General features: G+C 36.4%; 1 protein-coding gene across 6 annotated transcripts in view; it reads right to left on the minus strand.

Annotated features, from left to right (window-relative positions):
- STRN (striatin) overlaps nt 1–14,791 on the minus strand; it is a 68,115-nt gene that overhangs the window by 39,642 nt on the left and 13,682 nt on the right. For all 6 annotated transcript variants that reach the window (XM_064414769.1, XM_064414771.1, XM_064414768.1 and 3 more), the window contains exons 3-5: nt 8,511–8,584; nt 5,347–5,425; nt 3,286–3,450 (exon numbers count right to left, since the gene is read on the minus strand). In XM_064414769.1, coding sequence (XP_064270839.1) covers nt 3,286–3,450; nt 5,347–5,425; nt 8,511–8,584 — 318 coding nt within the window. The remainder of the gene's footprint in view (nt 1–3,285; nt 3,451–5,346; nt 5,426–8,510; nt 8,585–14,791) is intronic.

Genomic DNA, 14,791 nt, shown 5'->3' on the forward strand with positions numbered 1-14,791 from the left:
ATCTCTCTCCTTTCTTTGGAATTTATCACATGAGTGTTCAGTTGTACAGAAGGCAGTTCATCCAATCTGTTCTTCTTCAATTTACACTGCTATGTGGAGAAATCTTTAAGGAAATTAAAAGCTAGTGTGCCTTCCCTTTTTCTATTCTGGAAATGCATCATTAAATCCATACTCCTTCTGTTTTTCACAGTACCATTTTCTCTTCTATTGTACATTATCTTCATTCTTTCCATATCCACATTCTTTCCAAACTCCTATGATTTGTCTTTATCGTTTCCCATTCCCAAGGTTTCTCTTTACTCCAGTCCTATACTCCGTTTCTCACATTTTTCACTCCACATAAACAATTTTCTAAAACACAAACTTAAAATGCACAGCTGGGTGCACGTTATGCAGTTCTTCCAAGACCAGACAGATCAAAAATGCTATGAGCAGTCTTTTCTCACTTCAACAGAGGTGTATTACTTGTTAGACTACATCCATTTTCACGCATTACTTTCTGCCCAGTGCTCTGCTCTTCAAATGTAACTAAAACATCTTCAGGTTGTCCAGTGTCCTCAGACTTGAGAGCAAATCTTTGACATCAATGTTCATTATATGTTTGGAACAAGAAAATCTGCCAAACTGCATTGGCTTGAGCAGTTCACAGGCTTCTCTGGTGATGGCTAGCAAAGCTTTCTCCTATGAAGAGTTTCACTGTGCCCATTCAGTTTCACCCCATACAGTCACCGAGAGTCTTCAGTCTGCATTTTAGTTTGCAGCTGTCCCAATGCCTCATGGTCCTGACAGACACTCATATATGTCCTTAAACTTCCTGGAATTGCACTAAGGTTTTGTTTGGTTTCTTGTTCTTCCAATTTCTCACCATAACTTTCCTCTTCTACCACTACCAAACTGCAGACACTGGTTCACCGCACTCCTTCCAGCTGTAAAAGCCTGCTGCAGCCCAAATCCATTTTCCTTTATATACACACAAGGAATAACAAGAGACTGCTAAAGGAAGTGCCAGTCCTTTTGCCCTCGTAAGCAGCCTAGTGCTGGTGGGGTTGCTTCAAAGGATACACCTTCCTCAACTCAGAATTTAGCTGAGTCACCTGAATTTTTCCTAGTTCTGTCAATGAGGTAAGAAAGCGCTGAATTAGGGTTTCAAACACTCACTAAAAATTTCAGTTGAGTTCAGCAGTAGTGTCCTGAGTTCAGGAGCAACACCCATTTGCCTTAGACCTGTGTCATCTATTCAGTGCTATACTTTTCAAAGAGAAGCTGTTCTATATAGGCTGAAGTTATGCTGGCATTACATGGCAGGTAACAGGTGAATATGAGGTTATTACTGATTTTGCACCTACCACAAAGCTGCACTTTGAATTCTCAGAGGTAAGTAATGATGCAGTTGGAAGAAGGTGAACAGTGCCAGACGTCACAGAAACAGTGAGGTAGCACAAGATGAAATAGCTGTTAAATAACAGGCAGTCTCTGGCAGGAAGCAAGCCACAGAATGCTTCCTTAAAGAAAAACTGAAAGAGGTGGTCTGGAAATGTGACTGAAGCACCCAGAAGATCACAGCATTGAGAGGTAGTCCTGTACTTATATTGATCAAGAAATTCTAGTAAAATCCTGACTTTTTTTTCTTCCAGTGAGGGAGATCTGAGTGGACATCCAGAAATTCAAAATCACCCTGAAGACTGACATGACCATGTTGAACAAGAACCCTGGAAAATTTTTCCACTGTAAAGCCCTGGAGTCCCTTCTTGTTTATTATGTTATCAAAACACTTCCCTAAGCTCTATAATGCAGTCTGCCATCTAAGGCATCACAAGCAAGTGCAGTTTTTCAAAGTGTACAGCCTGAGCAGCCTTGCACCTGACAAGCTGGTACAGCCACAATGGAAGGGAATTCATTTTTCTCCATCAGTGAATATCCTCAGCCACGGGGTAAACTACAAAGTGTTAAACCTAATTTCAGATCTATCCCAAAACCAAGCAGATAGGAAATAAATAAAAATATATCCAAAACTGCTATATCAAAACCACTGTCCCAGTATTTCACCCATCAAGTAACTACCTTATACACATACCCACCTTCTTCAAAACTATGTAAATAGACATAAATAAATTTTGAAGTGTAAGAGGAGAAGCTTTATTTACACACTTCCCCTCCACCAGAAATCAAACCAGAACTGTTATTGCAAGCTATCAAGCATTCCTTGTTCTTCAAAACAAAGCTGCTGTACATAAACGACATGACTTGTCAACTACGTAGCAACACAATATATTTTAGTAGCTTACAGGTTTTCTCACACATTCAAGTTTTCCATCTGACAGCATTCTATTTAATTACATAACAATGAACTTCTGCCCTTATGTAACTTGTTGGCCTGAAGTTGCTGCAGCTATCAGGAGAGTATAATGAAATTCTGCAAATGCTTTTCAGAACATAGGATGCATATATAACAGTATTAGGTCTTAGAAAATAAAGGCCTTGAATTTTGCTCCATGAATATAGAAAAGGAAAAAAGAGTGAGTATTTCTGAGGAAAGCTGTGCTACTACTAGAAACAGCTACCTCCTCTATTGTTCCTACAATTTTGCATCATTTTCATTATTTTTCCAATTTTGCAACTACAGTACCTTAAACAAGAATGAACAGATTGTTTTTCTGAAGCCTTTAGAGTTAAGATTAATGTACTTTTTTTTTAAACTCTGCATGCAAAAAAGAAAATGGAAAAAACACCTCTTAAGTTTTAATATTACTTAAGAGAAGTAAAAACAAGCTTTTACTGTGTTTGACTAACTTTCCCTAGTATTAGAAATTACACTTCAGTCACATTTACATATGTCTATTTATCAGTAGAAAATCAAAAACTTTTAGGTTTCAGAATGTAATGAATGACTTTGTTTTTCAGATTTAGCAAAAAAATTCCTTCTCTTATATAGATTATCATGTCATAGTCAGCACAGACCAGAAGAGCAAAGAGCCTGTAACCAACACAGTAAAGTGTCCAGCAATACAAACAAACCATTAACTTGAAACAACACTGACTTCTAAACACTTAGCAATCATATCTCAAAAGAGGTTAATTTGACTTAGTGCTGCTATCCAACTGGAAAAAAAAAATTATGGTGCTTTCAAACATATGAATTTAAAGAATTACTTCCATACTTATTGCTTAATATAATAAAATTAGTTAGAATTGCTCTAATCTCAAACTAGGAAAAAATCCTGAAATCTTCTCAGTAAACAAAAATGCATTTATGCAGAATTATAACCAAGTCATCTTGATGCTTACCCGATCATTGCGTTTTCTTTAATCTGGCCCTCTGTGCCATTTACCATTGGCTCTTGATTTCTGTTTTCTTTGTCTGAAGCATCACTTGAGAGGCCCAACAAAGCTCGCACTCGTTTTGATTTCACATCCAATATCGTGTCGGTGTAGCCCACTTCTTGTAGATACCTGAAGGAAGAGAATTCATGCTAATCTCCTCTGCACATGTCACTTCTGCAAAACATGAAATTCCTCCCTGAACTTCTCCCTGAACTCATCCTCAATCCCTTAGCTTAGCAACTGGTTGAACTTCTCCCTGTACTCATCCTCAATCCCTTAGCTTAGCAAACTATGGTGCTGAGCTAGTGAAACATGCTTGTAAATCATCCTGTACCAGCTGCAGAGGGATCGCCTCTTGCAGTACCAGCCTCTACAGTCACTGAGAAAAAAAAAAAAATCAGAGAGCCTAGCAGTCAGAGGTTATACAATACGTTATTCATTCATTTACTAAAATGGATGGAAAAGCAGTTTTAATTAAAATATTTACAACTGCTTTATAAAAATCACCACAGTCCCATGCACAAGCATGGTCATTTTATTCTTTGACACATGGAAACTACATAAAAGAAGCAGCAGATATGTTCCTTATGTAAACATTATTAGAAGCCTAGAAAATGGAATAGAAACTAAATTCTTTAGCTGTGGCTATTAGTAAGAGTTATTTATGATGGACTAGGCTTGATAAAATTTGTCTTGACTTTCCTTTATTCTGCAATGGATCAGCAAAATTTGTCTTCCATATAAAGACTGAACAGCAAAAATCGTTGTACGGAAACCTCACAACCCAAAGTTAGCTCTGTAGGTTTAAAGTTGGCTCTTTCACCAATATGCCATGTTGCCCTTGAGAGAAACAGGAGGGAAATAATGATTTAAAAAAGAAAAAGTAAAAATTGGTTTGCATCCTTCCCTCTAGAACATGGAGTTAATAGCAGTGAATTGATTAAATTGTCAATATTCTAGACAACTCTGAAGAAGGGAAATACTATTTTACAGAGACAGCTGCTACAAAATAGGGACATGCACTTCTCCTGCAAGAACATTCTCCTCCAATTATTTAACAATATCATTCACATAACCACATTAAGAGAGAAATACTGATTGCTGGCTATAGAAAAATCAAACAAGTCACCTATGCAAAACAGAGTCTGTCAGTAATATGGACTCTATATTCAGCAGTGTGTCATTCTTGTATGAACTGCACTGAGACAGAATGACTTGTCTTCAAAATCACTGATCCAAGTCAAAGCCACTCTAGAGTACATTTATTGAACATGCAGGCAAAGATTTGAGCTCTTGCAAAAGAGAAGCCTGTACAAGCCATCCAGCAAATTTAACTTTTGAACAACACCTTGGAAAAAGGTCTTTTAATTATAAGTTCCAAATCATCCTTACTGTCTCAGTCCCCTCTCATTTAATCCTCATTACATACCAAAATCATGGCAATTAATTTAGTTACTATGATCACAATTCAAAAATTAATTTAGATTAAGAGACTTTTGTTTCATTGAAATGAACAGAGAATTAGAAAACATCCAGTCTAAACTTCTGGATGTTAGTCTTTTCTGCAACTTAAGCAAGCCAAAATAAAAATTTTCCTTCTCCAGCTGTTTTTATTTTACACAGTTCTTAGCAGAATTACTTGTGTCCTTTGCTTTTTAATGGTAAAGTGTCATGATCCACTGTTCTTCCAAGCAGACTGGCTTATTATACTCCATGAAAGAAAAGTAAATGAATTCAGGTGTTTGTGACTTGACAAGGCTTCTCATCTGAAGTTATGAAATGTTAAAATTTCTCAAAACCCAAGGAAAAGCAGTGCAGAAGCTCAATGAACTTCATGGGGAGACACAGGGATGGGTGTTGGGGACATGGGGATGAGCATTGGGGACATGGGGGAACTTCATCACACACACTAACTTTTCTTTCATTAAAATATAACTGAAAAATAAATCAATACCATCACCATCATATTTCATTAGCAGATGCTTTCTTTGCATTCAGTATTTGAGTCCTTTTTTCAACACTTACTGTCTTAACAGCTGTCGTCCTTGTTTCCATATTAGCTGGCTGTTCTGTTGTGGCTGAATCTCTGTCTCATTCCCTTCATCTGAAAAAGATTATTTTATTACATTTTTTCCTGCTATTTTATTTGCATAAAAGATGCCCATGTACTTGAAAAGACAAATGTGATCTGCCTTAAAATGACTGGGAATGGTTTAATACCAAAAGTCAAAGTGCAAATAATGAAGGGAGAAAAAAAAAAGCACACAGCACAGAATTGTAGTACTATATACACATAAAGATTTCCAGGTACATCCTACTCTGCGAGAGCAAGTTCCACTAGTCCTAACTCCTAAACAGTCCTACTCTATGTGAGAGCAAGCTCCTAACTCCTTTAGGGGCACATAATGACAGTCAGTCTGCAATACAATTTTTGCTTTGGCCTTCCAAGATAATTGTTCACATTAAGTCTGAATACAAATATCTTTAACTGCTAACTGCAGCACAATATTCGTTTACAACTTCCCAATTTCCTTAATATTTGACAGTACAACATAAATCAACAGATCTACTTACATCAATTTAATCCTTATTTGTATTTGTTTTGTAGAAACAAGCAAACAAACAACAGAGGTTATTTTTTAACCTGAAAAGTTGTTGAAAAATTTTCAGCACATTTTCCCCAACCATAAACTTGTAACCAAATGTTACTACTCTGGGAAAAGCTACCAAAAAAAAAAAAAAATCATGTGGCTGTTCTTTTAAGAGAACTATCAGAATGCTGGCAACCAACAGCTACATGTTTGTTCCATATATAGCTTCACAGCACATGACGGTGGGTTTTTCCTCTCCTCAAGAAGATGCATATGCTTCCCAAGATAAAATATCTTGGTTTATTATGAAATGATATATTTATTATCTATGAAAGCCTCTACAGAACTTTAAAACCTTGTGGTTCAAACTCTGAAAGATGAACAAACTTCCTGTGTAAACAAGACTTAAGAACCAGAAAAACCTGTGGTATTCTCCTATGAGTAACTTGATACGTGACATGGGAAAGCTATTATTCTCATCAGGAAGTAATTTACATTTAAACAACTCAATTAATACTACACAAAAAAGCCCCACAAACTACCCAAAGAAGCTATCAAATACTACCCAGAATTCACAAGGAGAGACATACGAATTTTAGACATCTCATATTCACAAATCTATTTAATAGCATCCACAGGAAATAATTAAATGCACAATCATTTTACAATCACAACTGGACACAGCTGGATCCAATGCACAGCTACCAAAGCTCAGTCTATAATTATTAAAACATGACTGAGGTAAAGCTGCCTGAAAATTCCTTTTGAAAGCAAAACCTGCTCTTCTGAAGGCACTGTTAAGTATATCCAGAGGCAAGAATTCTCTTGTGCTTAGTCTCCAAAAAAATGATGACTGCTAGCAGTAGCAGTGGTTTACAGATAAGAGTGAAGAGACTTGCATTATGAGGAAATTATAGCAGAATATATAGTATATATAGTATAAATAGATAAACTGTATAAATAATTTTATTTTTAAAGTATCCCTTTACCAGCAGACTGAAATCTTTCTCCTAAAATTGTGTTATAGACTCACCAAGAGATCATAAAGAAAAGAACAAGGACCCATGTGGAAGAACTACTACAACACTTCGACTTTTTTTCATGACTGGACAGGAAAAAGAGGGACAGGGCAAGGGGAACATATGGACACACAAGTATCTAGCAAAGACAACTTCAAAATAGCATTAGAACAAAGTTTCTATTTTAAGTCATCAGTCCAGATTTTATATAGAACAAAAATACACATTCCTGATAGCTATATATAGAATACAACGGGATAAATGAGGATAATGGAACTTTAACTAAAGTATTTCCACAATGTTGACTTTGCAGAATTAATGCACAGTCTAGACTCTGCTGGGCAAGCCAGGCCTCACACTACATTCCTCAGCTGGAAACTGGAGCAACATGCTGTAGCTGCATCCTGAGAAATTACAAAAAAACCCCAAAACTCGTGGCTATCTAGGGCTGTGGTATGAGCAGGACAAAGTTTTCTAAAGGTCCAGATACAGATTGAGGTCTTCCACTTAGTAGCACCAAATTCAGTATTTCTCCAGTTATGGAAATAACGCTGATAATTGTATGAAATAAAATTTCTAAAAAACTCATTAAAAACCAGAAAAGTCTGGTGTAAAGCTGTGCTAGTTAGTGTGGGGTTGGATTTTTTGTTTGTTTGGGGGTCTTTCAATGATCTTCTAAACCCAGTGAGGTAAGAAATCACCATGACAGTCAGCCAGACCATCCCCTGCATAAACGAAGTGACAGAGATGACATTTGCAGACATTCTATGCTCTGCCTTTCCATACAGGTGGTTCCAATTTTGTTGTAGTAGAAGCATCAGGAGACTGAGACACAAAAAACATTACCTATTTTTTCAATGCCTAGACCACTAGCCAGATCGCTGTACCTTGTTTTTATCTTGTTTTTCCCCAGAGCAAAGGATAGGGAGATAGAAGAATAAAAGGAAGTAACTTAAATTCTTAATTTCCCCAATTCAGTGCTTAAATCTATTTGTGTGAAGTAGGAGATGAAAACAAATCAGCTTTCCAGAGACCAAGGCAAAAAAACTGAAATTAGCTAAATGCATCTCCAATGATAATTTGAATTCTACAGAGAAATCTCCCATTCAAAAACTCTCACTTATATCTAAAATGCACTCTAATTATTTTTTTCCTCAAGTACCACTGAGGTAATTGAACAAAAAAATTATGAACTATGTATTTCATTCAGAAGAATTATCCAGAGATAAACAGATTCTATTGCTGTGAATCTAGTATCATCCTGTTCTAAAATATATATATATATCACTAAGGGACAGAAAAACTACTCTCTCCAAGAGCAGTCTGCTCATTCAGGTTTGGATTTTTTAAAAAAATCTAAACTAACTTGATTTCTTAATAGACACTTAGAGCACTAGAATATATTTTTAATCGTACAAGAGTAAAATATAGACTTTAATAATTATCTCTATTCTTACTGATCCATTAAGAGACTTATTTTATCAATACTATCAATTCAGCATTTGCTGAACATAACAGCTTAAAATAACACAGTTAAGCTTTTATGCCAGTAATAAACTCACTTTCATTAAATTCTTACCAGAATCATAGTTCGGTGGCTTCATATCTCCCTGATTCAATTCTGTGCCATATTTTAATTTGTGGTATTTAGCCCTGCAAGGAAACCAAACAAAAAAAAATGTTTAATCTATTAGTACATTTAAAGGATATCTCTAAACACATATATGTCACCTGCTTTCAATTGAAAAGTCACTCCTTTCTTCTAGGTTGGGAGCGAAGCAAACCAAGTAATTTTACCATGACTTCAGATAGGTAATTTTATTGAAATATTTTTTCCAAAAGTTACATGCAATTGTATAGTGAATACTGAGGAAACACACAGAACAGCTGACTGCAGATTTTACAAACCGTTTTTGCTGCAGAAAGATTCCTTCCCTGTGGACACAAGCAACTCTTTTGCTTCCCTTCCCAACCCCCCAGTCTTTTCCTTTCCAATGTTTATGAAACATTTTTACTACCCATGTCAGTTCAGTGCCATCTACTTCGTATCTCATATTGTCACTCCATTAAGCACACTGTAGGTTTATTCCTCAAAATGCTGTGCTCTCCAACAGCAGCAGGCCCTCACCTAGAACTATTCCAAACAAGACTTAGCAATGACAGCTCACCCACACCACTTTCTCTCAAAGCTGCTAGGTCTGCCACTTGACCAAGTGCAAAAATGGAGACTTTCTTCAAAAAATATTTAGCCTTCAGAAGGTCTAATGTAATAAGCCCTACAAAGCATGACATACAATGAACAAGAGTAGCTACAAAAAAAATATGGAAATGCTTTTTAATTTGAGAAGCTTCATCCTAAAGACTCAGTATGTACAGACTTTGAAATACACATAATAACACCACAGTACTACAGTATTACACATGTGCACATCAGTTATTCAGGATTCATTACAGTAGTCTTATAACACTGCAACAGAGAAATGAGGCAAAGTGAGCCTTTACTAGTTTTGCAATCTGTTCCCTCCTTCTCTGACACTCACTAACTTTAAAAGTAGAAAATTGCAAGTTTTATACATTCACAACTGGGTAGAAAAGTGGCACTTACACCAGTTCCTACCCTAAACAAAAGGCTGAAAACTCAGGAATTACTGGGAGTGGTGGGGAATCAAACAGCACACACACATACACACAGTTCAAATGCAAATGTACAAAGTGAAGTGCAGGGCAGCAAGAAAAAGGCTGAAAAAGACAAAAAAAATAAACCTCTCACATGCACCAACATGAAAAGGAGTTTCATTAGTTCCACTAGGCACAAGGGAGTTCTTCCACTTAAAATATGTTTTAAAAAAAATTAATGGGTTTGACACTTTGTAATTGTATGAGGAAATTTTTCACTAAAATCACATGACCATATCAAGAATGGCTGCAGAAAATGTTTTCAAGTTACCTGCACCTCTAGATTGCTTCTTAAACACCTTCATTATATTACTGTTTTCTTTTGCCTTTTCCTATTTCATCAAGAAAGCCCATTACTTCTAACAAAACAGTGCTGAAAAGCGCTTCGTAGTTATCATGTTTCAATCTCAACAGTAACAGCTTCCCACTAATCCAGCAACATTTTAATTATAATAAACATTTAATTCTGACTGAGAAGGGTAAGTGAAGAGTGAAGAAGTGCCTCTTAGGCATAGCAACATCGACAGATGAAGGAACTAACTCTCAAGAGGCAGAGCACTAAGCTCTAACTCAACTGAGCAGCAATCAACAAGAAAAGGAGAAAGGATGTGCTTGAAATGTATTAAAAGTAATAGATGGAAGTTAAACATTTTGGTCAGTACAGAAAAGAATAACTGAGAGTAGAACAAAATCAAAGCTGAACGCTCAGTCAAAATATTTATCTTTCCTTTTCCAACTATCAATTTCTTACACGTTACTCTGGTAAAACAACTGCATTTTATTATTGTTAAATATTGATGCTATGTATACTTTTCCCTCACCACCACAAATAAAAAGCAATGATTAATCAGGAATGAAGAAATCCTCCACTCTGTCACCAACTTTAAACAGTACAATTTTTTATGCAGTCATGAAATCAAGAGACCTTAACATGTAATCTATTTTGATCTGACTTATCAGAAGTGAAAAAATATTAATACTCTGTTCTAATCTGGATTACTGACATATGTTGTGTTCTACTTCATTCCTTCAAAGAATTCAGGGAGAAGTTAGTTTTGCAGCAGTCAACATTTGCTTTTAGTTCATGGGTTTTATATAAAGTTCCACTATGCTCTATGCGTTCACTAATTTTCTTATCAAGTTTTGTTAATCATTTCCAGCATAAGTAAAATGTTTGCTAGGTTCACTGAAAGGATCATTCTTTGGACCTTTCCTGTTCCTCAATCTCACTTTCTCCAAAATCCATCTTTCAAAGATTCAGACTGCAGTTTTTTTAACTTCTCAGTATATTTACTTTCATCTCCTAAATCCATGTTTGCTCACTTTTTAATTCACTTCCCTCTTAAATAAAAAGTAATAGTCTTTTTTCTTACTCAAATTTTCCCCACTCATCAAAAGCATTATAAAATCATTTCACCAAAATGAGATTATTCATTCTAAATCCATTTTAAACTGTTAATAACCAGGATTTTGTAACTGGCTCCACCTCATAACGCAACAGCTTTTAAACCTTTTGTTGTTATCCTTTGCCTCAAGAGGATAATGTAGATTACATAGTCCTGCATACCACTGGCCCTTTAAATTTATTTTAGGGCCAAGCTGCACTAAGAATTCATATTTTAGAGGATCTAACTTTCTATATTGCAGGCAGAGACCAGTAGCACTACAGAAAAGGCAAAAGAACCATGTTCTAATGAAGAGGCAACTGAAGACATGAAAAGCCCCAAAAAATAATTCTTATTTTCAATATTGCTGGAAAAGTTAAAAACAAAGTTATAGAGCTCTGACTGCACGAAACAATAAAAAACCCCAATGCTATAATCAAACCTGAATTAAATTCAATTGGTATAAATACAGGTCCCTGAGCAGGACAAAGACTTGAAACAGAAACAAGAGTATCATGCCAGAATATGTCACACACTGAACTCATCTTCAGCTGTGGTCAGCTTCTAAAGTTCAGAAAAATATTACAAAAAACTCCCATAAAATCAATATAGACAGCTAATAGGTCATCTAGGAAATATCTTCTAAAATTCTTCAGGCAGTATAAGATTTATTATTAGACACTTTTTTATGATACAGCTGAAAAAGTCACAGGTATGAAAGATAAACAATTTTTTTCTGAAGTGCACTAAGAAAAGGGCTGAACACCACGACTCAGACTCCAGGACTAGAAGGGAGTCTTGACCCTTCAGTTACACATATTGCAATCAAAGGGTATGAAACTTTTCACAAAATAACCTTTAATTCTTTTCTAAACAAATTCAAAATATTACTTACTCCATTAGCACATTTTAATTTGTCTGTTTTTACAATGACAGAGTATCTCCTGCCCACCTGTAACGCTTAATTTTTTGACTCTTGCAGAAATCACAGGGCCCACTTATTAACAGCTTTAAAATGGCCTTCTGCAGCTCACCTTGAACTCTAGCAGACACATCCCCATAGTTTTATACTACCATCACAAGAAAGAGACAAAGTCTATTTTGCGTAAAAAAGTATAAAGAAAATGAAAGTTTCTTCAACCTTTTTATTATCTGGTCAAAAAAAGGACAGTGATTTGAAAAAGGAGAGAAAAATAAACAAAGATTTATTATCTGAAACTTGTTCAACTTTAATGTACCTTCCATGTCTGAAAATTACATATGAATTATTAACAGTATGCAGAGCTAGAAAAATGACTTGAAAGTGACTACTGAAGGATACAACTTAATAGAAGGTGTTTTCTATCTGGTGTTTTTTCTATTCTTCCATTTATTGAAAGAAATCTATTTTAGCATTGTGAAACTATGTTCCTGGGTAGATGCCCTTACTCAGGTGAGTATGAATATTACCACTGCTCTGGATTCTGCCCTTCATTACACAATTCTCCTCTTTTGATTAGCAGTATTTTCACTAAACCATGTGTCTTCTATTTAGTGCTAGGAAACATTCAACATGGCTGCCACACAAGAATTGCTTACGAAAATGCTAAAAGCCTTCATCCACATTTCCTAAAACTGAGTGCACTGAAACTTTTCTGAATACTTCACACAGAAACAAATTTGATTCCAGTCAAAAAAAGCCACTACTTCTTGGAAATATCTGTCGCCAGACCTGAAGCATCTGATCCAGCTGTGCTGAGGGAGCCTGCCAAAACATCCGTAGAAGATCTGGGAGCTGCCGCCAAATCAAGAGACATAAACAAGAGCGACTGCCAGGAACAGCACGGCGAGATATTCTACCCAGGGGAGAAGGCGCCAGCCTTACACTGATCAGACACACCAGTGCAGAAAACAACACAAAATTAAATCAACTAGAGACATGGCTCAGGAGTCCAGTTCTTTGGTTGAAATATGTTAAGACAGGAAGTGAGCTAGACTAGCCGAAATAGGACATGTACTTGAAAGAAACAGTACTACATTTCAGCTAGCTCCTGAAAATCCAAAGGCACCAATGCGGTTTACTGGCGGTGGAGCAAGTATTGATAAAGTCATGAAAAGTAACCCTCAACTCCGAACAGCCTCACACTGCAATCTACTGGATGCTGGCAAAACTACATCAAAACTGCTATTGAAAAATGCTAGCACTTAACTACACACTAGTTCCTTCTAAGCTCCTTGCTATTTTGCCTGCTAAGACTCTTCAGCAGAAATAATCTGTCCTGCTATACACACAGATAACCTCACAATTACTGACAAAAAGACTAAACACTAAACTAAATTTGCCAGAAAAACATGACAATCAGTAGTAAAACTTATTTTCTACCTTACCCATGCTAAAATGACATGACATGAAATACAGAACAACAACAGTGGTCCCGAAGTTGTTAATTTATAATAAAAATTGAAACTATTTGGTTGATAAAAGAAATGCAGAGCAGCCACTATAAATAACAGCAGCTCATAGAAGCATGTACCTGAGAAAACAATGTTTCTCATTTCTTTTTCATGGTTTCCTGAGGGCACTGTGAACATGGAGTATTCTGGTCCACAATTTCATATTCTGTTCTGTTACTCACAATTTATTTCGTCCAGCTGAGAAAGATCTGAAATGCTACACAGCCAGACCAGAAATTAAGGAATACAGGAATGATTCCCTTCCCCCTCACTGTGCACCAACCTTTCCCAAACTTGATAGGAATGTCTTCCTCCTACTTTGTAGGGTCTTATTTTCCAGCTCTAAGAACCCAATGGAAAATACCAGCATCCTGACTACTGCCTGCCCGGGCTGACAGCTGATTTAGGAAAATGCTGGGAAAGAGAGCAGCTCTCCTAAGCTCAGTATGTTGCCGTTCTTTGAAGCATCAAGCAAGAACACTTGCTGGGAGATAATTCCAGCAGAAATACAAGACTATTTCTTTAGAAACTGGCAAATAAAACTGCTGTGTAAAACTACAAACTCCTAAATAGCTGTCTCCAGCACACACAGCAGTCACAAGCATCACATCTGCTTACAGACCCACTGCACACCCGTACTGGAGCTGTCACACTGGATCAGATCAGCTGACTGTAGCCTACTGACCTGAGCAACCGAGGCTAATGCCACACACTGCAGAAAAACACAACATAAAACATGCAGATGCAAAAACTGTAGTAAGAAGCCATCAAGTGTTTTTTCCTAATCCTGACAGGGACTGCTGCATTAAGTTTTAAATGTCATAATTTGGGTGGATTTTACACGATAAAACCAAGGGACATTTTTACCATCCATATGGAAGTTTGATTTTTGGTTTTTTAATGTTACAAAGTTTCTCTGACAGTACACAAAAATGTATTTACATAGTTTGACGATTTTAAATTGCTAACTTCTGTGGGTTATGAACATGAAGTGTTAGAGATACTTTTATACTTTTACGTAAGGAAATAGCTCCACCAGCTTTGAAGTACAAGAAATGCTTACAGAATATACATATATATATATAAAACTTAGGCTATATTTTTAGCTGAACCAATGACACCAAGCTCTGTAATTATGCTTCAAATGTAAGCCTTTCCACAGCCATAAACTTCAAACTCCATTATGCATACAGTTTGTATTTTTCTGTGTTCTCTGATGTAATATCAGTACCATAACGAGGCCTGGGCAAAAAGAGTATCTACCTTAAGGATTCCACTAAGAACTCCCCAAAGCAGAAGAAAATACAGTGGAGTCCTGGGGCTACTGCTGCCCAGAACCCTGGCTGCATCCCCATGCTAGTGGATT

This window comes from Passer domesticus, chromosome 3 (genome assembly GCF_036417665.1).
Source record: "Passer domesticus isolate bPasDom1 chromosome 3, bPasDom1.hap1, whole genome shotgun sequence".
NCBI lineage: Eukaryota > Metazoa > Chordata > Aves > Passeriformes > Passeridae > Passer > Passer domesticus.